Consider the following 23,425-nt stretch of genomic DNA (forward strand, 5'->3'; position numbering starts at 1 on the left):
TTTGTTGGGCAGGCTTCATTGGATGTCAATTCTCTTGCTGCTAAGCTCTCCGCATTAGTGATAGCATCAAGACGACAACCTTCTGTTGAAGGCTCCATCAGCTCTGGTCCTGTCACAACACATTGAGTTGACCAGATCCTTCCTAGAGGAGCATGGTTGGATTATCAACCTGCCAAAGTCATCCCTAATCCCATCGCAGAGGATGCGGTTTCTAGGGTTAGATTTCGACACTTGGTGTCCGAGAGTGTTTCTCCCGGAAGCCAAGATTTTTTCTCCAGTCGAGGATCAGAGACCTCTTAGCCATGCGTCAGGGGTCCGTGCTCCGATGCATGAGGCTGCTAGGGACAATGGTGTCAGTCTTCGAATCAGTGCCTTGCACGCAGTTCCATTCGCAGGCACTGCAGTGGGAAATTCTGTGAAAGTGGTCAGGTTTTCACTTACATCTGGACAGGCAGGTGATTATTCCATCATCTCCGGTCTGCCTGTTCCTCACTTGGTGGCTGATCAGGTCCCATCTGTCACGGGGACGAACTCTGCAGACCTGGAATTGGAACATTGTCGCCACAGACGCAAGTTTGTCTGGTTGGGGGGGGGGGGGGTCTCACTGTACCCCTCAGATTCCAGGGTCAGTGGGACCCACTGAAGTCAGCTCTTCCCATAAATGTGTTGTAGCTACGAGCTATATACAGGGTGCTGGTTCATGCTCGGATGTTTCTGCGTGGAAAGCCAATCAGGGTCTAGTTGGACAATGCATTAGCATATCTCAATCATCAGGGAGGTACGCGCAGGGCCATGAGCGAAGTGACCAGGATAATGGTGTGGGCAGAGAAACACATTCCAATTATATCGGCCACATTTGCTCCAGGTGTAGACAACTGGGAGGCAGATTCTCAGCCGAAACACAGTTCATCCGGGAGAATGGTCCCTTCATGCAGAGGTCTTCGATCTCTTCAATGCTGGGGTTGTCCAGAAATAGATCTGATGGCCAAGTGGTTGAACTTCAAGGTTTGTCTCTTTTGCTCAAAGACCAGGGACCCTGCAGCGAGATTTGTGGAGACTCTAGTGATCCCTTGGCGGTTTCACTTGGTTTACATATTCCCTCCTCTTCATATGATCCCGAGGGTTCTCAAGAAATTGAAGAGGGTACAGGTGAAGGTCATATTAGTGATCCGGACTGGCCGCGTCGAGCCTGGTACTCAGACCTGTTAGGAATGGTAGTAGAACCTCCGTTCAGACTGCCTGTCAGGCCAGACTTAGTCACTCAGGGTCCCCTTCGGTGCCACTCATTAGGCCAGCTGACTTTAACGGTGTAGCTATTGAAACCATGATCCTGAAGGCCACAGGTTTTTCTACTAAGGTAGTGAAGACCATGATCAAGGCCAGGAAGCCTTCATCAGCTCCTAATTATTACAGATCATGGAAGATTTATGTATTATGGTGTGAATCAAATCGTTTTCACACTTCCCGTTCCAAGCATTCTAGGTAGCTGGCCTTTCTTCAAGCGGGTTTGGACAAAGGGTTGCCCTTAGCCTCGTTGAAATCGCAGGTTTCAGCATTGTCCATTTATTTCCAGCGTAAACTGGCCTCCCTCCCGGAAGTTCATACTTTCTTACAGGGGTGCTTCATATTTTGCCTCCATTTGTTCATCTCGAGCCATGGGACTTGAATTTGGTGTTCCAGGCTTTGATTAAGGATCCTTTTGAGCCTTTACAGTCGGTGGAACTTTGTTTTCTTACTTGGAGGGTGGCTTTTCTTTCGGCGGTGTCTTCAGCAAGATGAGTTTCTGAGTTGGGGGCTTTATCTTGTTCTAACCCCCCCCCCCTTTTTGATTTTTCATGAAGACAGGGCCCCCAAGCCCCCTTTTGTCCCCAAGGTTTTTTCCTGTTTCATTTTAAATCAGGAAATTTTGTTGTCCCTGCCTTTCCTCAAAGTACTAGGTCACAGGATCAGTCTTTATTGTTTTGGATGTAGTCAGGGCCCTTAGGTTCTATGTGGATCGCACAGCTAGTTTCCGCAAAACCACAGATCTTTTTGTGCTTTATGACGCGAACAAGAGAGGTTGGCCTGCTTCTAAAGTTTCTTTAGCTCTGTGGATTACCTCCACTATCAAGCTGGCTTATTTGAGGTCAGATAGACCGTTGCCAGGAGGTTTGTCAGCTCATTCCACTAGGGTTGTAGTTACTTCCTGGGCGGCGCGTCAGAGCTTCTTCTGAACAGCTGTGCCGTGCTGCTACATGGACCTCTGTTCACACGTTTGTGAAATTCTATAGGTTACAGGGCTTTGCGTCACAGGATGCCAGCTTTGACTATATGGTTCTGTGTGCAGCCATGTCAAAGCAATCCCTCTCTTAGCGGGCAGCTTTGGTAGGTCCCCTATGTATAGCAGTGTCCCCCCATTGGAAGTATGAGAAAATAGGATTTTTGTACTCACCGTAAAATCCCTTTCTAGTAGTCCATTTGGGGGACACTGTGTGCACACCCTTGCTCTGCATGTTGTATGGTTGACTGTGTGGTGGTGATTAACTTAGTTGACCTCCTTTGGGCTTCGTTAAACATAAACTGAATATCCTTCCTGTGGGAGGGGATAGCAGGGGTGGAGTGTCACTCACAGATTTAACTGTTTAAGTGCCTGGTCTCCTAGCACCACCTACTATACCCCTATGTATAGCAGTGTCCCCTAATGGACTACCAGAAAGGGATTTTACGGTGAGTGAAAAAATCCTTTTTTGTATGCAAGGAAAATACTGGCTGTTTTTGTATGCAACATACAAATACTGGACAACTTTAATTTTGCACTGCATTTTAGAGTTGAGCTAGGACATGCTCCCTCCCATCTCTAAATCAGTCCTAATTCTCCTACCCCCCCATCCTACAATGCAACATGGATTTTCTAGGGTGCAAATTTGCTCTTGTTTTCTTGCTTTGTTCCTAAATGAGACCATGAATGTCCAACAAGCATTAGAAGAACACCCTGCAAGAATGTTGATATTGTAAAGTTGTAAGTGGCATTTTCCTTGTGTTGTGTGTTTTTGTTTTTGTTTTTTTTTTAGTGAAATTTATTTACTGTGGATCAGAACTTTGTGGATTTAACTGGTTTGGGGGGCCTGAAATAACCTGGTAAATGAATTGGAGGGAGTTTGCAGCTAATGGTTTATATATGATTACAGGAGTAGCTAAAAAATTAGTAGTTTCAAATGTGGTCTAGAAATTATATTAAAAAAACAACAACAAAAAAACCACATTTACGTAATAAAAGAATATTATCTTTACCCTGAATACATATTTTTAGACCACTGGTTCTTTTTAATGTGAAAGTAAAAGGCTTGAAAACTAGCTCCCAGAGTGGATACAAATATGGATATTTGGTGACCCAAATTTTTTTTCCCTATTTTTAAAAATTATGCTATTAGCTATTAATGAAAGCACAACTTGTATAAGCAAGATGTCAGATTATGCGCGTAAGCAAATTCCTTCAACCACAAGAGTGGACCATCTGTAAATTGTAGTTTAACATGAACTTTCAAGGAACAGGGCCTGTATTTTTGTTTTTAGGAAGGACAGCAGGAATCTTTTATTATGGGCTCTCAGCCTTTAGGCCATGGTCTCTGATTCCATTTTTTTGTTGACTACTCTAACTATATTTTGCTTTTGTTTTAGTTGAAACCATAGAATGTTGTAATGTTATTGTTTGCCTTTGGTATCTCTCCTTCATTCCCCTCCTTGCTCTGGACCCCATACATGAAATATGATTATTGTAAGGACAGGCTGGATGTATTGCATCATTCTGCAATCATGCAGGATTATTTTAAGTAGAGCTAACTGTAATATTGTGGGGGTTTTATTTATTGTAGGAGATTTACAGATTGCATGATTACACATTGGTCACCAATTTTATCAAATAAGCTGCATTATCCCCATTCAGTTGATTTAGTATTTAATTTACTAACCATTGAAATGTGTATGTGGACTTTAGAATAATTTATTGTTGTGAATTGCAGATGAAGTCGTGGTGCATTTTGAAAATGGAAAAGCCAGAGCAATGAATACCCAATATGAAACCATGCCAATCCTAGTACATGGACGTGGTCCAACAAAGGTACACGTAATATATATTTATAGAGGATATACATTAGATATAAAGAATGCTAGGCTTATTACTACTTTTTATTTTATAACATGTAATAGTTGGAATGTCTTTTGATAGGTAATAGTGATAGTACATACAAGTGGAGATGTTTACTAGGTTGGTGGAATACATCCTCAACTAGAATATTCTTCCAATGCCAACATAGCATTTCTAGAATATAGAGCATATGTCATACTTACCAACTTTCTAGAGTTGGTGTCCGGGAGCCTCCCTGGGGCAGGGGGGGGGCTCCAAAATCACATCATTTTGGACCCACCCCCTTGACATAATGATGCAAAATGCGGCATTTTACAGCAGGGGGCGGGGCCAAATACTTCGATTCCCAGAGAATCGCGGCATTTTGGCCCTAATTCTGCCAAATTCTGCCCACTTCACTAGGAGGTGGGCAGATGCCGGAGATTGCCACACTCTCCCGGGAGTCCGTGAGACTCATCCGAAATGCGGAAGTTTCCTGGACATTCCGGGAGAGTTGGCAAGTATGGCATATGTGCTATGAACGTTCTGTCACAATGGACCCTTTTCTGTAATTCATGAACTTAACACTGCAAGTTTTTTAGTTGTGTTTCTTGTCAGTTTAAAACTTTATAGTTAAATTTTTATTTTGTAACTTAATAGTACAAGAGATGATTTGAACACTCTAGGCAGAAGAGACACTTTTAACAAACCCTAACACTCAATACTTAAGTTATGAGTTGTCTTGAGTCTTTATATGCATGTATTTTACCATTCAGGCACTGGCTCTAAAGCACTTAATATATCAGTGAATACATGTTTTGTTAGTTAATTTTGCTTGTGAATAATTAGGCCAAACACATTCACTTAAGAGAGAACAGCAGCTCTTACAATTTCCTGCGCAATGAACCATAGTCTAGTACTGATCCGTGGCCGCCATGTGTCCACTTAGTGTCGAAGTCACCTTCTCCACATAAAATTTAATCCTGTAGAAAATCTAGAGTTGTCCAAAGGAATGAAGAAAAAAAATAGTTGGTAAAACAATTGAGCTGGTGACTGACTAACATGAGAAGGTTAAAATATAAATTATTATAAATTTATTCTTTCCTGTCTCAACTACACTACCAAAATAATGAAATAAAGCATTTTAGTGGTTAGTGGCCCTTTTAATCTGCTCATTGAACCCTTTCATGCACTCTGTTTCATTGGGGCGAAGATGATCATAACATTAATACTAGTCCTAATCCATGTGGCATGTACACAAAATCTGTGCTTTATTTTATTGTGGATTGTAACATTCCCATCAAACTGAGCCAAGATATAAATCCTGGACAACTAACTTTATTTCTGTGCGCCAAGCATCAGGCCAGAGGTAGCACTCAAGAAAATAGATGAGTTATTGAGGAGGGGGGGGGGGAATTAAAAATAAAATGTCTGAAAATAATTGGAAGGAAATAGTATTAGTTGCCAAGATTTCTTTTTCAAATTTGCAGAAAAAGTGTAGAAGTGGAATACATCACTTTCCCATGCTTTTTTTTGTATACTTTGTTAATGCTTTGAAGCCTGCCCAGGAAACTGACATATTGGCATTTTAAAATGTCTCTCACATACCCAAAAAGTTATTTCTGCTGGGTTTTTTTTGTCTTTTTTTGTCTTGTTCAGTAATGTCACTGTCTGAAATTAAATCTCCTACAGAACAGTTTGAACCGCATGGTGTACCTTGCCCTTGTTAAAATGAAAGACAAGACATAGCAAGATGTATTTTTCATCTGGAAACTGTGTCATAAATGCCTTATTATGCTTAGTGACTCACCAGTTATTTTAACTTTCAGTCTCTGCCGAGGTTACGTGCACGTAGGAAGTCTGTGACTTCACATAAGTAATTCTCTGTTTGTGTCTGTGCAGTGCAAGCCTCGCTGGTATTTGCCGGGTTAAATGTCTGTTCATATGGTTTTGTATTCCATCATGAGTCAGTTTAGTCAAGTAACACAGAAAGAAACTGGATGAAATGGGGAAAATATTTCTTACAAGAGACTGGCCAGACTGTGATACACTGATGTAATCTGGAAAACATTTGCTGCTTTTCCTGCTAACATTACTTTGTGGTTTTGGGATCATCATCAGACTTAGTATTATTTTATAGTCCCTGCGCATAAGCTAATAAGGTGTTATAGTCATGGTAAATGTAATGCGTTGAAAGGGTTCTGTTAATTGAGTACATGAACCTAGCAGAATTCCCTTAATTTTAGAAAGGCTGCACTGATTCTACAGTGACAAAATTGGGATAAATAAAAACTATGTATGTAAAATGCACAGATTCCAGGACACAACCTAGGACCTTGGTACAAGTTCACTGATAAATCAGATGGGGAACAATGAAACTGTATTGAAAACTAGGGTTAAAATTCTTGAGAAAACTAACTGAAGCAAAAGCCTTTCTGGTTTGTGAATACTTTATAGTAGAGATGGGCGGGTCCGGTTCTCCGAGAACCGAACCCACCCGAACTTTGGGTATCCGAGTACCGAGCTGAGCAGCTCGGTACTCTCCCGCCAATTCCGAATCCAAATCGAGGCCGAACGTCATTGTGACGTCGTCGGATCTCGGGACTCGGTTCTCGCGATACTTCAACTTTATAAATACACACCTCCACAGCAATCCATCGCCATTTGACAGAGGGAGAGAGCAGGGTGTAGTCATAGGCTAATTAGAGCAGGGACAGAGAAAGAATACAATATTGTTCTTGCAATTGCTCTAACCAAAATCGCTAGTGCAGAGAGGAGGATAGAGGTTTATTATTTTTTCTTCATATTTGGCACTCCCCAGCGCTTTTGGGTTGTCCCCCATAATTGTGCATTAATATTTCTGGCTGTCAAAAGTCATATCTGTCAGCAGTATCTACTCAATAAATGTTAGCACTCCTCAGTGTTTTTGGGGTGTCCTCTCTAATTGTGCATTAATATTTCTGGCTGTCAAAAGTCATATCTGTCAGCAGTATCTACTCAATAATTTTAAGCACTCCTCAGTGTTTTTGGGGTGTCCTCTCTAATTGTGCATTAATATTTCTGGCTGTCAAAAGTCATATCTGTCAGCAGTATCTACTCAATAATTTTAAGCACTCCTCAGTGTTTTTGGGGTGTCCTCTCTAATTGTGCATTAATATTTCTGGCTGTCAAAAGTCATATCTGTCAGCAGTATCTACTCAATAAATTTTAGCACTCCTCTGTGTTTTTGGGGTGTCCTCCCTAATTGTGCATTAATATTTCTGGCTGTCAAAAGTCATATCTGTCAGCAGTATCTACTCAATAATTTTAAGCACTCCTCAGTGTTTTTGGGGTGTCCTCTCTAATTGTGCATTAATATTTCTGGCTGTCAAAAGTCATATCTGTCAGCAGTATCTACTCAATAAATTTTAGCACTCCTCTGTGTTTTTGGGGTGTCCTCCCTAATTGTGCATTAATATTTCTGGCTGTCAAAAGTCATATCTGTCAGCAGTATCTACTCAATAAATGTTAGCACTCCTCAGTGTTTTTGGGGTGTCCTCTCTAATTGTGCATTAATATTTCTGGCTGTCAAAAGTCATATCTGTCAGCAGTATCTACTCAATAATTTTAAGCACTCCTCAGTGTTTTTGGGGTGTCCTCTCTAATTGTGCATTAATATTTCTGGCTGTCAAAAGTCATATCTGTCAGCAGTATCTACTCAATAAATTTTAGCACTCCTCTGTGTTTTTGGGGTGTCCTCCCTAATTGTGCATTAATATTTCTGGCTGTCAAAAGTCATATCTGTCAGCAGTATCTACTCAATAATTTTAAGCACTCCTCAGTGTTTTTGGGGTGTCCTCTCTAATTGTGCATTAATATTTCTGGCTGTCAAAAGTCATATCTGTCAGCAGTATCTACTCAATAAATTTTAGCACTCCTCTGTGTTTTTGGGGTGTCCTCCCTAATTGTGCATTAATATTTCTGGCTGTCAAAAGTCATATCTGTCAGCAGTATCTACTCAATAAATGTTAGCACTCCTCAGTGTTTTTGGGGTGTCCTCTCTAATTGTGCATTAATATTTCTGGCTGTCAAAAGTCATATCTGTCAGCAGTATCTACGCAATGGATTCAAAGCAGTCCACATATGATCTAAATGAGCAACCAGGTTCTGTCACCAGTCCTGATGTTAGTGTTCCCAGTACGTCATCTGGCCAAGGCGATGTCAAACAACAGAGTGTTTTCAAATTAGTGCAAAAAACAAAAACCAAAAAAAAATTTACTGTATTGAAGCGAAAACGAAGTGTAACTGAGCAAAAGTTAAGTGACGATAAAAAAAAAATTGCAAGCATGCCATTCTACACACGCAGTGGCAAAGAGAGAATGAGGCCTTCACCTTTGGCTATTAGTGGCAGATCCCAAAAAGTTACCCAGCCTACAATTGGTGCACAACTACTGTTACGCGTCAAAGCTGAGCTGCAAGATACCAGTGAGGCATTACAGGAGAATATTTGCTCTGATTCACAAATGACAACAATCCCTGTGGAGAGTCCATCCAACAGTGGGATGTCTAATCGTGAGCATTCTGCTGATGTGTGCCTTAATAGCCCGAGTGTAGCCGGTGATACCCAAATTGAGGATGCCACTTTGGAATTAGAAGAGGATGAGGGGGAGATTTGTGTAGGCGACGAGGGCGCTAATGAGGATGTTGATGAGGATGAGGTTGTTTGTGTAAGTCCTGCACCAGTGGCAGCAGTTCTGGCACGTGACAAGAAAAAGGCCATTGTCATGCCTGGGCATAAAACAAAAAAATCCACTTCTTATGTGTGGAATTATTTCTACCCAAATCCAGACAACAATTGTATAGCCATTTGTAGTGTATGTGAAGCCACAGTCAGTCGAGGGAGGGACCTTAACCATCTTGGAACCTCGTCTATGTTACGCCATTTAACGAGAGTTCATGGCAAAGTGTTGGGAAAAGCTGAAAGTTCTTCCCAAAAGAATACAAGCACTCCCTCATCAGCTAAGACCCTCCGCTCACCGACATACCGACGGCCACAAAATACACCCACCACACCATCCTCATCAATATCCTCAGTAGCGCTCGGAGTTAGCCCGGCATCCCACTTAAGGCTGGATGACTCCGGCACTATTATTGATTCCTCTGAAGAAAGCGTTAGTCCTGCTGCTGCTGTTGCTGCTGCTGGGGGTGAATCGTCATCCCAGAGGCAGGTGAATAAAATGAGCAGTCCTACATTTCAGCAATTAACTGTGAAACAATCCTTTGCGAGGGGAAGCAAATATGACAGCAGTCACCCAGTCGCCAAGCGAATCACAGACGCCATGGCTGCAATGTTAGTGTTAGATCTGCGTCCAATCTCCACCATAAACGCAGCTGGTTTTTCACAGTTAATTGAGGTTTTGTGTCCGCGTTACAGAATTCCATCGCGACACCATTTCTCCCGTAAAGCTATTCCACAACTATACCAAAAAGTGTGTAAAAATGTAGAGATTGCGCTGAAAAATGCCATTCTGCCCACTGTTCACTTAACCACAGATATGTGGACAAGTGGAAGTGGCCAAACCAAAGACTATATGACTGTGACAGCCCACTGGGTTGGTCATTCACCTTCACCAGCAGGAACAGCAGCAGCATGTACACCACTACGTAACATTTGTCACAGGCAGGCCACTCTTTGTATCACCGGCTTCACTAACAGGCATACGGCTGACAATTTGTTACGCAAACTGAGAGATGTGATTGATGCATGGCTTATACCACTCGGACTCTCCCCAGGGTATGTCATTTCAGATAACGCCAACAATATAGTGCGAGCATTACAGCTGGGTGATTTCCAACATATTCCCTGTTTTGCTCACACCATCAACTTGGTGGTGCAGAGCTTCCTACGAAACAACCGTGAGGTGCAGGAGATGCTTTCGGTGGCCCGTAAAATTTCAGGCCATTTCAGGCATTCAGCCACAGCATGTAGGAGATTACAGCAGCTCCAAGAGCAGTTTAACTTGCCCTGCCACCAACTTAAGCAAGAGGTGGTAACTCGGTGGAATTCCACCCTGTACATGCTTCAGAGGATGGAGGAACAGCGCAAAGCCATCCAAGCATATTGCACAAGTCATGACATTGGGAAAGGAGGGGGGATGTATTTCACTCTTGCACAGTGGGGAATCCTTTCAGTGCTGTGCAAGGTGCTGAAACCATTTGAAGTTGTGACATGTGAGGTCAGTGCAGACTCTGCTAGTTTGAGCCAAGTCATTCCTTTAATTAGACTATTGGAAAAGCAGCTTGAGAAAATGAAGGAGGAGCTGAAAGCAAGCAATTCAGCAAAGTATGTTGGCCTTGTCGATCAAGTACTTAATTCGCTTCACAATGATCCTCGAGTTATTAAGATCTTGAACTCGGATCAGTACGTTTTGGCCACTGTGCTTGATCCAAGGTTTAAAACCTACATTGAGTCTTTACTTGTAAATGAGCGAGATGTGAACTTTTGCAAGGAGCTATTGCTCAGCAAGTTGGCCGCTGAACTGGGCCTCGGCTTGACGACGTGTCCTCCTTCACTTTCTCAAGCTGTTGCTCGTAAAAAATTAAATTTCCAAAAAAGAAGCAGGGAAGACACAGGGGGCAGACGAGAACAATTTAACATCTGGGCTGGTTTGAAGGATTTTTCAAAAAAAAGTGTCACTTTGCCCATAAGTCCATCCAATATGAGTATAAACATGCAAAGGATGGTGGAGGATTACTTTCAAGAGGTAGTTGATATGGAAATGTCAGACAGTCCCTTTCCTTACTGGGAAGAAAAGCAAGCTATTTGGAAACCCATGTACAAACTTGCTTTGCAATACCTAAGCTGCCCACCCTCCAGTGTGTACTCTGAACGAGTGTTCAGCACAGCAGGGAACTTAGTCAGTGATCGCCGTAGAAGGTCACTTCCCAAAAATGTGGAGAAAATGATGTTTATAAAAATGAACTACATCTTCCACGAGGAAGGCCTTCACCATCCAAGACATGCAAGCACTGACTGTTCTCTAATGGCGGATTCAAGCGGCGATGAATTGATAGTCTGTGATGATGACGATAACACTGATGAGGGTGAGGATGAAGCTGAAGATGATGCCGATAACATCTTTTTAAAACTTTCTATGTAAGTGTAGGGTGCAATCTACCCCCAAAGAGGAAAGGGACTTGTGGCATTTCCATATCACATACCATCTTGAAAGGCTGCTGTTAGGGCAATTTATCCTTAAGGGTAGGGTGTCATAGACAGAGTGACCCTAAACTGGCTTTGTCCATTTTTCATAATATTGTACAGTCTATAATGGCTGAATTTTTTAGTATTTTATACAAGTGGAGGGGGGCCTAGAGAGACAGAAACCAAACTGGCTTTCTCCATGTCAATTAATATTGTACAGTCTATAATGGCTGAATTTTTTAGTATTTTATACAAGTGGAGGGGGGCCTAGAGAGACAGAAACCAAACTGTCTTTCTCCATGTCAATTAATATTGTACAGTCTATAATGGCTGAATTTTTTAGTATTTTATACAAGTGGAGGGGGGCCTAGAGAGACAGAAACCAAACTGGCTTTCTCCATGTCAATTAATATTGTACAGTCTATAATGGCTGAATTTTTTAGTATTTTATACAAGTGGAGGGGGGCCTAGAGAGACAGAAACCAAACTGTCTTTCTCCATGTCAATTAATATTGTACAGTCTATAATGGCTGAATTTTTTAGTATTTTATACAAGTGGAGGGGGGCCTAGAGAGACAGAAACCAAACTGGCTTTCTCCATGTCAATTAATATTGTACAGTCTATAATGGCTGAATTTTTTAGTATTTTATACAAGTGGAGGGGGGCCTAGAGAGACAGAAACCAAACTGGCTTTCTCCATGTCAATTAATATTGTACAGTCTATAATGGCTGAATTTTTTAGTATTTTATACAAGTGGAGGGGGGCCTAGAGAGACAGAAACCAAACTGGCTTTCTCCATGTCAATTAATATTGTACAGTCTATAATGGCTGAATTTTTTAGTATTTTATACAAGTGGAGGGGGGCCTAGAGAGACAGAAACCAAACTGGCTTTCTCCATGTCAATTAATATTGTACAGTCTATAATGGCTGAATTTTTGGGTATTTTATACAAGTGGAGGGGGGCCTTGAGAGACAGAAACCAAACTGGCTTTCTCCATGTCAATTAATATTGTACAGTCTATAATGGCTGAATTTTTTGGTATTTTATACAAGTGGAGGGGGGCCTTGAGAGACAGAAACCAAACTGGCTTTTTCCATTTCTTTACATATTTAACTATAAGTGTAGGGTGTAATATACATTCAAAGACGATGGCTGCATTGCCAATATGCATAGATGGAGAGGAAGACAATCTGTTTTGTGTGTAGAATAGGCCTACCAACGAAGAATTAAACTGTTTTTTGGGATGATTTATTACCTCAACAATTAGATTACTTGTCTCTAAAACAGTTGGAGCACTAAATTGGGTTAATTTAGGCCCAAAAACATGGATTTTCCCAAAAAATAGCAAAACAAAACCAAAACCAAAACCAAAACACGCAATGGAGGTTTTGCAAAACCAAAACCAAAACCAAAACACGACGGTAATCCAGATCCAAAACCGAATCCAAAACCAAAACACGGGGGTCAGTGACCATCTCTACTTTATAGTATAAAGGGGAGGGCTGGCAAGTTTCACAGCCGTACAGTTGCCCCTAGGCCACACTTGTTTTTACAGATGAAGGCAGGCACATAATACAGTGGTAGTAGCAGCTAGGGAAGCATCACAAGTTAAGTAGGACACAGTCTCTATATATTGCACCTATCTAAATCATACTTTAGTATTATTAATTTTTATTTATAGGGCGCCACTAGGTGTCCGTAGCGCCGTACAGGGACAAGCAAAATTACAATACGAGGTGAGACAGCACAGTACAGTAAACAATAAGCGCAGTAACTCAGTGAGCTCAAAGCACAGCTAGAGGGGAGGGGAGAGGGGAAGGTCCGCCTATGACGGAGTCCAAGAGGGAGGGCACGGATGACGGGGAGACCCCCAGAGGGGAGAGGAGGGAGCGAGAGGGGACGGGGAGAAGAAGGTCCTCAAGGAGGAGGGCTAGGTAGCTGGAGAGCAGAGTTAAAAGTGGTGAAGACAGGAGGAGATGACCCTGCTCAAAGGAGCGTACAATCTAAGGGGTGGGGTAGACAGACAGAGAGACACGGGGGAAAGAGGGAGAGAAAGCGGAACGGAGGATAAAGGAAGAGGCAGAAGAGAAGGTAGGAAGTGAAGTGGGAGACTGGATGGCTTTAAGAAAAAGGTGTGTTTTTAAAGCCTTTGTGGGTTTTTTGCAGACATTTTTGACCTCGCCCCCTGTAAGGAAGGGGATCCAAAGGGCAAATGCGGGAGACGCGTCATCAAGCTGCAGGGCCAGTGCCCTGATGACATAAATCTCATCACCAAGGCCCATCCAGCAAAGGCTCATGACGCCATCATGTCATCAAGGCCCCATTTTTAGAAGAAAGAGTGGTGGGATTCAGGAGGGTAGCATAACGTCCTAAGAGAAATCCCCCAAAATCTGGAGTCTCAAAGACATTCCAAGAGAGTAGGCAAGTATGATCTAAACACAGAAGGGGTTATTGTTACACTAGAGATTGCCATTTAAACCTTGTGTGAAGCAAATATTTTACAGGATTATTGCTGTCTGTTTTATTTATCACATTTTAAGTATTTGTTTAAGCATATTTTACTTAATTTTTCTGGAGCAAAACTGAAGTTTCTAAAGAAAATGCAGTCACATTCTAGCTTACTAAGCTGCACTGGTCTACCCAGCAGTGACCATTTATAGTCAGGTACTACATGATTGATGTGCGCTTGCTGATTTGTGCACTGGAGTTCTCAGATGATATGTGGCTTTAGTCTCCCTTGTAATCCTGCCTGAATGAACCTTAGTTATCACCGCATTAATGTAGGAAATCTTGGACAGCAGCTAAGTGATTGCTTCCAGATGAGAAAACACGTAGAGACTCTGTAGGATGTGTGTTCTCCGGAACATCACTCGCTTAAGCCTAATGCCCACAAATGAGGTCTTACCCCAGCTAGAGGCAGAACAGAGACAGAGGTGGTTTTTTTAATAATGCACATGTTTTTAAAATTACACATCTTGTCCTCCAAAAGGCCATATTAAGTTTTCCAAGTGGTTAGCATTTTTTCCTGCTGTGTTCCTGTTTACTGCCAGTGTCTAGTCAATTAAAGACCTTAATTCCTTCTGTGACTTTGACTATTGCTGCTATATGGTTACATTACATCATGGTACTGGCCCCACGCTGCTTCCACAGTAGTATAGAATATATTTTAACAAGTTGCTTTACAAGCTTTCCTTCCTTCTATCCCTATGTAAAACAAACTTTACAAGCTGACTTTGACGGTGGTCATTTCCTTGTGGCAGCTACAGAAAAACACCTGTTTTACAATAATCAAACTGCCTTCTACTTAAACTAGCTTGTAAATGTCTGCAAGCAAAATTTAGAGGTGTACAGGCCATATGATACCTTTCCTATTCCATGTTTTCTATATATAATAGTATACTATTATATCACTATATACTATAGTGATTTTTATGTAAATTTTATACAGTTCTTGTTTGCATAGTGTATTGACCTTTTTAATATGTTTTTTTTTTTTTAATCTGGTGTTTATATTTTTTTTTAGCTTCAACTAAACTACTTTGGAAATTATATACCCAATATTTGGACACCTGAAACTGGATGCGGAACGTGTGATTTAGACACTATAGATTTATCTACAACTAATGTAAGTATAACATATTATATGTGTGATACATTTTTAGTTGTAGAGATGGACAAAATATTGAGTTTCAGCTTCATCAGATGGCTGACATTTAACTTGCATATGGTAACTTTCCATTAGAGATGTTCACTGACCCCGTGTTTTGGTTTTGGTTTTGGATCTATATTAACTTTGTGTTTTGGTTTTGGCAAAACCAGCGTCAGAAGGGAAGTTTCTGGTAAAATCTATTCATTAACAATATTGTGTCTAGAGAGTTGAAGTTTTTATAGATTATAAATGTGGAAAAGTTTAGTTTGTGGGAAATGTAACTTCAGATGTTCCACTTTAATATTAAGTAATATTATTTTTGGGATTCTAATATAAAAGTGAAGTTGCTTCTTTTACTTTTCAATTTTTTTTTTATGGTTTCCTGTCACAAGTTACTAAAGACATTACAGGTCTGTTTTTATTGCAATGTTTTGTTCATTGCAAACCTTGTAAAATAACACAAGAACCATATAAAATAGAGCAAAACTTGAGCAATTGTAACTGAAATGCAGCGTGATAGAATGGAAATCCCTTTTGGCACAAACATGAATGTTTTTGGAGCTTGAAGGCTCCATGAGTTTATGTTTAGAGATGTCGTCAAAGAGGGTTTCCAGGCTAGTTTACTCTTACATTTTGGTAAACAAAGGGGAAAAACCTGCTTCTTAACGTATGATTATCTTTGGGATGACTGACAAACAGTGGCCACAGCCTTGGAACAAACACTGCAAGATGCAAATGAAACCCTGTATTGTGTAAGCTGACACTAAGGAGTATTTAAAGTGGTACATAACTCCATAACTAACACATAATTTGATATCTTGTAGAGGATTCTCACATGTTTTTCTGCAGTGTTACATTAGTTTTTTGTTTGTTTTTTACTGAAAAAACCATTACTGGATCCTGACATATATTTCTGTTAGGTCCCCTTATATGCCAGGTCACTGATCTCAACAGTAAGTTTGTCAATATGCAGGTTTTAGGTTGTCCAGCGTTTTCCAAAACAAAACTAAAGGTCAAATCTAGTAGAATCAATTTTAAAATGTATCCTGACGAAACCTTACTTGGGCTAGCATAATATGTTATACGGCCATCTATATGGCCAGCTGTTCTTTTTCTACACAATCGTGGTATCAAAATAGATTTATTTGGAAATACTTATCACTGATGAAAACAAAATTCTCTGCAATGTCAAATAAATAAAGCTTTTCTTAACTAATAAGAAATAAAAAATACATTTGTCATATAAGTATTAACCTCCCTTGTTTTAATACTTGGCTTCTACTAAGTATTGGAGAATGTTACTGTAATACATTGTCTTGATAGAAAAATTCAAAATTGATTCTCCAGAATATTTTGGCATGCTCTGATATTCTCTCTTGCAGAGCCATTAGTGTCTAGTTACATTCAGCTCGAAGTATCCATGAAAACAATGTACTTGGAGGCAAACATCTGATAAATATTACAAACATATTTTACAAAAAAAGGAGGGGGGAAGCATTGTATTTAACCAAACAAATAAGAATTAATTTTTTCTTGGGGGGGGGGGGCAACACTATATTTATTGAGATGTTTTTTTACTTAATTATAGATTTTGGTATATGGTAATTAGAGGTGCAACTGTAACTCACTAGCACCGAGCTTATGCCAGTTCAAGCGCTGTTTTCTAATATCCCACTCAAATAAGTGAATAAATTGTCACATCAGACAAGCAGCAGGAGATTTTGCTTCACCAGCACTGCTTAGTACTGACTATGACGAGATGGCCAAAGCCTGGAAAATGCCAATGAACAGGCAAAGGTTTTTAAATCTCCAGCTAGTAAAAAGTTATGACTGGTGCAGACCCGCTTTCATACACTCAGTTCAGTTGAAATCATGCCACAGATGGAAAATAAAAATCAATAACTGTATTACACGTCATAAAATATGCAATTATCCACCTTAAAATTCACCTTGTAATAGGCAAAGTCTCATTAAGGGGTATATTTACTAAACTGCGGGTTTGAAAAAGTGGAGATGTTGCCTATAGCAACCAATCAGATTCTAGTTGTCATTTTGTAGAGTGCACTAAATAAATGACAGCTAGAATCTGATTGGTCGCTATAGGCAACATCTCCACTTTTTCAAATCCGCAGTTTAGTAAATCTAGCCCTTAGTCTTTAATCAGTGTAACAGAGTTACATCTGCAAGTCCTTACAATAGTGTGTTTCTGTACATATTTAAAATGTTACAGTATCTGAGGGTACACTCATATGATGAACAGGAATAACAAGCTCTTAATGAAGGAATCCTATCTTGATCTATGGTATCAGAAATAGTCAATGGATATTGGTCCAGTGGTATTAAGAGTGTACAGACATGTCAGATGATTTCATGGGAACGGAGTGGGGAATTGAAACAGGGGTTCCAGTGGAAGTGTCACTGGTGTATTAGTGTCACTCATATAATTAAGGACAAAGTACCAACATTTGCAGCAAATCTTTACTTCAGTGCAAACCGTGTTTTGTGGATGTTTGCTACAGTAAAGTTCTTTGATTAAAAAAAAGTTTAAATATATTAAAATAAAATTGACGGACCTCAAAACATTCATTTTAAAATGACAAACCGTGAATAATATATGAGCAGAAGAATGCACCAGAATTGTAGAGTAAGATGTAAGCTAATAAATATTTGAATTAGCTAGCCTGTATGAGGACACTGAATCCATAAAGCATCCAGCTGTAAAGTGTCTTTTTTTCAAACATTTGATGGAATCTCAAGGGTTTTGCCTAATTTTTTAATTTAACCAGTAAACGGATTCCCATTCTATCTCCCCACTTTACTAGTTTCTTAACTTTTTTGTACTCAAACTCTCCACAATAGAACATGTTTTGAGGATTGTCTTAACCCTTTTATTTAAATTTTGTTAGTATTGTCTTTTTTAAATAAAAATAATAAAATATACTGATGGGGAAAAAAATAATGCACATGTGGATTAACCTATTTAGCAGTCAGTAATTGGACAGTTAATAAACAGATGATGCACCAATTCAGATAACACAAACTCTTTTACTTGGTTAAAGAAAAGAGTATCCCAAGGCGCAGGAATTTAGGGGAGGAAGAGTATTAGGGATAGGTTAGTAGCGTACCCATTGTAATGCTGCAGATGCATATATGTAAATGAAATCAATAGGTTTTACTGGTCTTCGGATGGCTGTAAACAAAAGGTTATACACATACATAACATGGAATAAGGATATTCCTAATATGTGACAAAACCCCCCCAATATATACTATATATAGTACATATACATAGAGAAATGAATGCAGAGGTTCCTAGTACAAGATAAATCATCAGGTGATCAGAAATACAAATTTCTGCGCATCTGATATAAATCAGTCTGTTGGTAAGATGAGCGCTTGGAAGCCCTTACATACGAATATATTTAAATTGCCAGCTTTTGAGACTATTTGGGTACCTTTGTCAGATATTTTATATTCTAGAATTGCACAAACCTTCTATAATCTAAAATTCCACTGTATTTTTCTAGAGGGGGAAAAATGTATTTCACAAGAAGTATTCTGCCGGGTGGAAGTTAATCTAAACAATTCACTGTTGCTAACATAAACTCAACCTCATGGGTCCCCAGATGTTAATCCTTACATTGTTAAACACATGGCTTTCTACATCTGTATGTTACAATGCATATTTAAGAAGAGCATAAATAGAATAAATCATTTTCTGTCATTGGCTATTTCTGTTTTACAAGCATTTTCTGATAGTCAGCATTTTTTTCCCCATAAAACTTGTGCTTCCATTGAAACTTTGATTTAAAAAAAGGGGAATTGATAAAGTACATTTAATCATGCCCAATCTACCAGTACTGCTGGCAGACTTGCTACTAAAAGTGCACTTTGCAACACTGGTGAATAGGCCTCCTGTTGAGAGAGTAATTGATTTATGATTTCTATACACACCTGTAAAGTATATTATACTCTCCTAATTGCAAAATATAGTGCTGCTTTTTGAGAACACTGGATTGGATCTCTGTATAAAATTGTCATTGTAAGGAGTGGAGCAATATAAAGTGGTTAACTTTCATTACATTATTATTATTGTGCGTGTCTGGTGGTAAATAAACCTAAACAAGCGTCCTAATTTCCACATCTAGGGGGTAAACGTATCATATAGCGATTTTTGCAAATCACTGATATCCGGCGACTTTGCATGGTAAATTTAAATCGGCAATGGCTTTAAAGACAAAACTTGCCTTTAAAGCTACTGCTGCTTTAAATTTAGCGAGTTCTCTCGCTCTGTGGTAAGCACCACCCTCACGTGTCCAGTTTAATGAACTGCCAAATCTTTCTAATCTAAAATTCGATGTTACAGCAATATAAAAAGCTCTGCACTGTACTGTGATCATTCTCCTCTTACAGTATTCTACACCTAGGTCTAAACCTCCCCATCTTAATATTAATATTCTCTTACTCCTTCCCACACAAATGAAAAAATAATTACAAAAAGCTTCTCAACATTGTTTTAACTTTCTTTGTCAAATGTATTTATTTTCTAAATAAATAAACACAAAAAGTTACCCATATATTATGTCGGACATTTTGCCAATGTTTTGGGGGGGTTAATTAATTTACCTGGTATCTCACATTTGCTGACTACCTGTGTCTTATACTAGTGACATTATATCCTTTGGAAAGGAATATTTAAGTAAGATTTGTATATTTAATGTGGGAAATGTGTTTTTTTTTTTTTTTGTTTTTGTCTGTTAAAAAAAAATAATCTTATTTTTGCAAGGCTCAACAGTAAGTAACATTCTATACAGCAATGTGTTACGAACAGCAATGAGTATATATGCATTAAAACATACAGCATAATTTTGGAGAAGAACAAGGGCCAGGGTGTTGACCCGATTTTTCAATAAAGAAAGAAATAAGAAACTTCAAATAGAGAAGGTAGACAAAATAGAGTGAAGAGGGGAGACGGTGTGGCGGGCTGCCCGAGAGTAAAAAGAAGTAAGGAGTGGAGTGGAATCTAGAAAAGAGAGAAGAGATGGGAAGGATGAAATGGGGAAAGAAAGGGAGGGTCCAGATGGAGTGATGCTGTGGAGTCACGTGACGAAAGGAGTTTGGATTTGGAAGTATGAGGTCCATGGTGCCCACACCTTGTTACATGATTTAGAGGTATTACAGATGGTACATGACCTGTATTCCATTTGTTAAGTGTGCCATGGTGGGAAATATCTTTTTTATGCTTTTAACACCCATTCTGTTAGACAAACCTGTATTGGTCACAAGGACATAAAAGCCATCTTGTGTAGGGACAAAATTGACTCATGACAGATGCCACCAGTGACATAGAAAATAAATATAATCAAATTACCTGAAATCGAGACTTTGTTTTTTAATATGATCTTTCTGAACTTGCTGTATTGAAAACTTCTATGAATTTGAATAACAAATGTATTTATTCCGCATTTATTTAAATGTAAGTGTATTCCTATTTGTTTTTAGGACTATCCAAAGGTAACAGTCGGAGTCTTTATTGAACAGCCAACTCCTTTCCTGCCAGAGTTCTTCAGTAGACTGTTGGACTTGGATTATCCCAAAGAAAAACTATCTCTCTTTATTCATAACAGTGTAAGTATTGCAAGATGCAGCTTTTACAGATCATGTTACAACATGCTGTCTCAGTAGCTCTTGTGCCTGTTTATTGATGCACGTCTAGTTGAATTTACAAGCTTTGAGACCTGGAAGATTTTTGTTAAGTATGGTTTGTGGTAGGTTTTAAAGCTAATAAATTATATTGCATACTGGACATATGTATCTTAGTGTCTCATTAAGCAGATTTATTTTGAGTGGCAGTTAACACTGAATTGATCTTGTAACTCCCAGCAGAACAGTTATTTTATGTGCCTGATTCTACAGCATAAAGCAATGTTTTTATTAGGCTGATAATTTAATTGGGGATTTCACTAGCTAGACGAGATAATGAATGTTTTTGTTCTCCAGTAAGAAAGGTTAATATGTGTGAACATGTTTTATACAGAACAAAGGAATAAGATTTCCTTCTCTTTGGGGTTTTTTCAGCATTGTAGTTTTATTTGGTAAATCTAAGCCTAATAAAATATTTATGTGCAAGTGTAAATTTTATGATTTTACATTTCTCTGGATAGTGGAATAGATCAGAATCTGTATGTTCTGTATTGTTTTGTGCTATTTAAGTTTTTTTTTTTTTTTTTTTTTAATCTTTTTCTTTTTGTATCAGTTTTTTTTGCTCATGTTAAAAAGAGAGAACTAACCAGAACAAATGGTGCAGAGGAATTATCAAGGATTTTTTCCTGCCCACATAGTGTACTGTCTGACCTCATTATCAGTCAGCAGTCTGTAAAGTTTGAGATTATAGAACTGATGTAAATAAATGTTACTCATTAATGCCTTGCAAATTCTTTGATACATTTCCCTTTTTTTCTGTGATTTTAATATGCTTTTAAATGTAAGGTTTAGATCAGGGTTGTCCAACCCGTGGCCCGCGGGCCGCATGCGGCCCAGCTCGCCTGTAAATGTGGCCCAGCGGTTGTGGCAAGGGGGCAGCGCTGTTAATGAAAAAATATCCTGCAAAAAAAAATATAAAAAAATACTTACCTTGCGGTCACGTCAGCTGGTGCTCCGGCTCCCTCCCTGGTCTCCTCCTCCATGCGGTGCTCGCAGTGAATGTCGGGGGTGACGTCATCACACCCGACATCCATTGCGTAGCGCAGCACAGAGGAGTCACCCGCGCGAACTATCAGCAGCAGTGAAAGATTATCCAGTATCTTATTGTTGTTACTCTGAATTTGGACTTTCTGCACCATGCAATTATGAACTAGCTGTGTTCTCTGTATGTATCTAATATAAATATTAAGAGATAATTGTATTTTTAATATTTTAAACCATTTTAAATGTGCAGTGCTAAGTAGGGTGAAATTATCACCCACTGTTACCCTCATCGGAGGCTGCTCCATGAGCCATTTTTCCCACCACCCTATCTTTAAATCTCTGTAGATTTCTATTAGTCCTCCTGATGCTACCTATATCGGTGACCATTTCAAACTGGTCAATAAAAAAAATGATTCATGGGTGCAGAAAGAGAGGGAAAAAAAGTTTTTGGCATTTAATTCCCCGAACCCCACTAAGGGGCAGATGCAGGTAAGTTATTGCAGCTGGTAATGGGACTACTGCTTTAATCATGATTCTGCAACAGGTTTCCTAACTCTTACTAACTTCATTTCCAAGTAAGTTTAATATGTTAACTATGTTTTCTATGTTTTTTTGGATGATCAGCTATCGTTAGTGTTAGTGTATTTTATGTGCGGCCCAAACCAACTCGTCGTCTTCCAATGTGGCCCAGGGAAGCTAAAAGGTTGGACACCCCTGGTTTAGATCATCATCATTCATCATAATAATCATCATTTATTTATATAGCGCCACTAATTCCACAGCGTTGTACAGAGAACTCGCATCTGTCCCTGCCCCAATGGAACTTAGTCTAACACACTCAGACAGACTAGGGTCAATTTTATAGCCGCCAATTAACCTACTAGCATGTTTTTGGATTGTGGGAGGAAACCGAAGCACCTGGAGGAAACCCACACAAACACAGGGAAAAAATACAAACTCCACACAGATAAGGCCATGATCAGGAATTGAACGAATGACCCCAGTGCTAGTTCCAATATTACCACCGTAATATACGAATTCCATTTATACACAAATGTTTTTGGCATTGCCAAAATGAAACTGTTACAGTTTCAAGGCTCATATTAGACCCTCTGTCAGACCACTATTTCTCTTCTCTTACTTTACCTTTTAGAAAACAATCTATAGCATTCTGTGTAATTTGTGCATCGGTATGGCCAATGTGTCTTCAAAATTGTTTAAGTTAGGTCTATGTTTAAAATTGACAAGTTGACCAAGTTCAAGAATAGCATAAATTATTTTGAACTCTGTGCCTCGCATATAAAACTATCTACATATTAGTATGGACTTATAAATCAATACATGCATCTTAATTATAAGGCATTCACTTACTTGCTCTATTGTAGGCAACACAAGATAAGTTGATGCATTTATTAATTTGGTTATTAGATGTGCAAACCACAAATATGGATTTTTTTATTTTTTTTTTACTATAAATGGAAATGTTGAGGTTTTTCTGCCAGGTGTTATTATGGACATGATTCTGGCTAAGGGGGTTCAGTTAGAATTGCTCCATTATTTAGTATGTTTCCTTACACCCAGTTAGTACTTAGTATCAGAAAATTTGTAGTTCAATAATACCCATCCAGAATGTTTTATAGAACTATTCAAAATTCACATGGAATTTAATCATTAATGAAAAATAACAAACTCTAACTGCAGCTGCTTCATAGCATAAAGAAAAATAAACATTTCTCTGAATACTTTTAATTGGAGACTCCCCTAATCAAGAAAACATCTAATGATGAATAGTGATCTATG

At 39.2% G+C, this 23,425-nt stretch overlaps 1 protein-coding gene across 2 annotated transcripts in view; it reads left to right on the forward strand.

The window, feature by feature from the left end:
• Positions 1-23,425, forward strand: part of PLOD2 (procollagen-lysine,2-oxoglutarate 5-dioxygenase 2) — a 106,392-nt gene that overhangs the window by 63,763 nt on the left and 19,204 nt on the right. For both annotated transcript variants that reach the window (XM_075201918.1, XM_075201919.1), the window contains exons 7-9: positions 3,999-4,096; positions 14,813-14,914; positions 20,441-20,566. In XM_075201918.1, coding sequence (XP_075058019.1) covers positions 3,999-4,096; positions 14,813-14,914; positions 20,441-20,566 — 326 coding nt within the window. The remainder of the gene's footprint in view (positions 1-3,998; positions 4,097-14,812; positions 14,915-20,440; positions 20,567-23,425) is intronic.

The sequence above is a fragment of the Mixophyes fleayi genome, chromosome 3, assembly GCF_038048845.1.
Source record: "Mixophyes fleayi isolate aMixFle1 chromosome 3, aMixFle1.hap1, whole genome shotgun sequence".
In the NCBI taxonomy this organism is placed as follows: Eukaryota; Metazoa; Chordata; class Amphibia; order Anura; family Limnodynastidae; genus Mixophyes; species Mixophyes fleayi.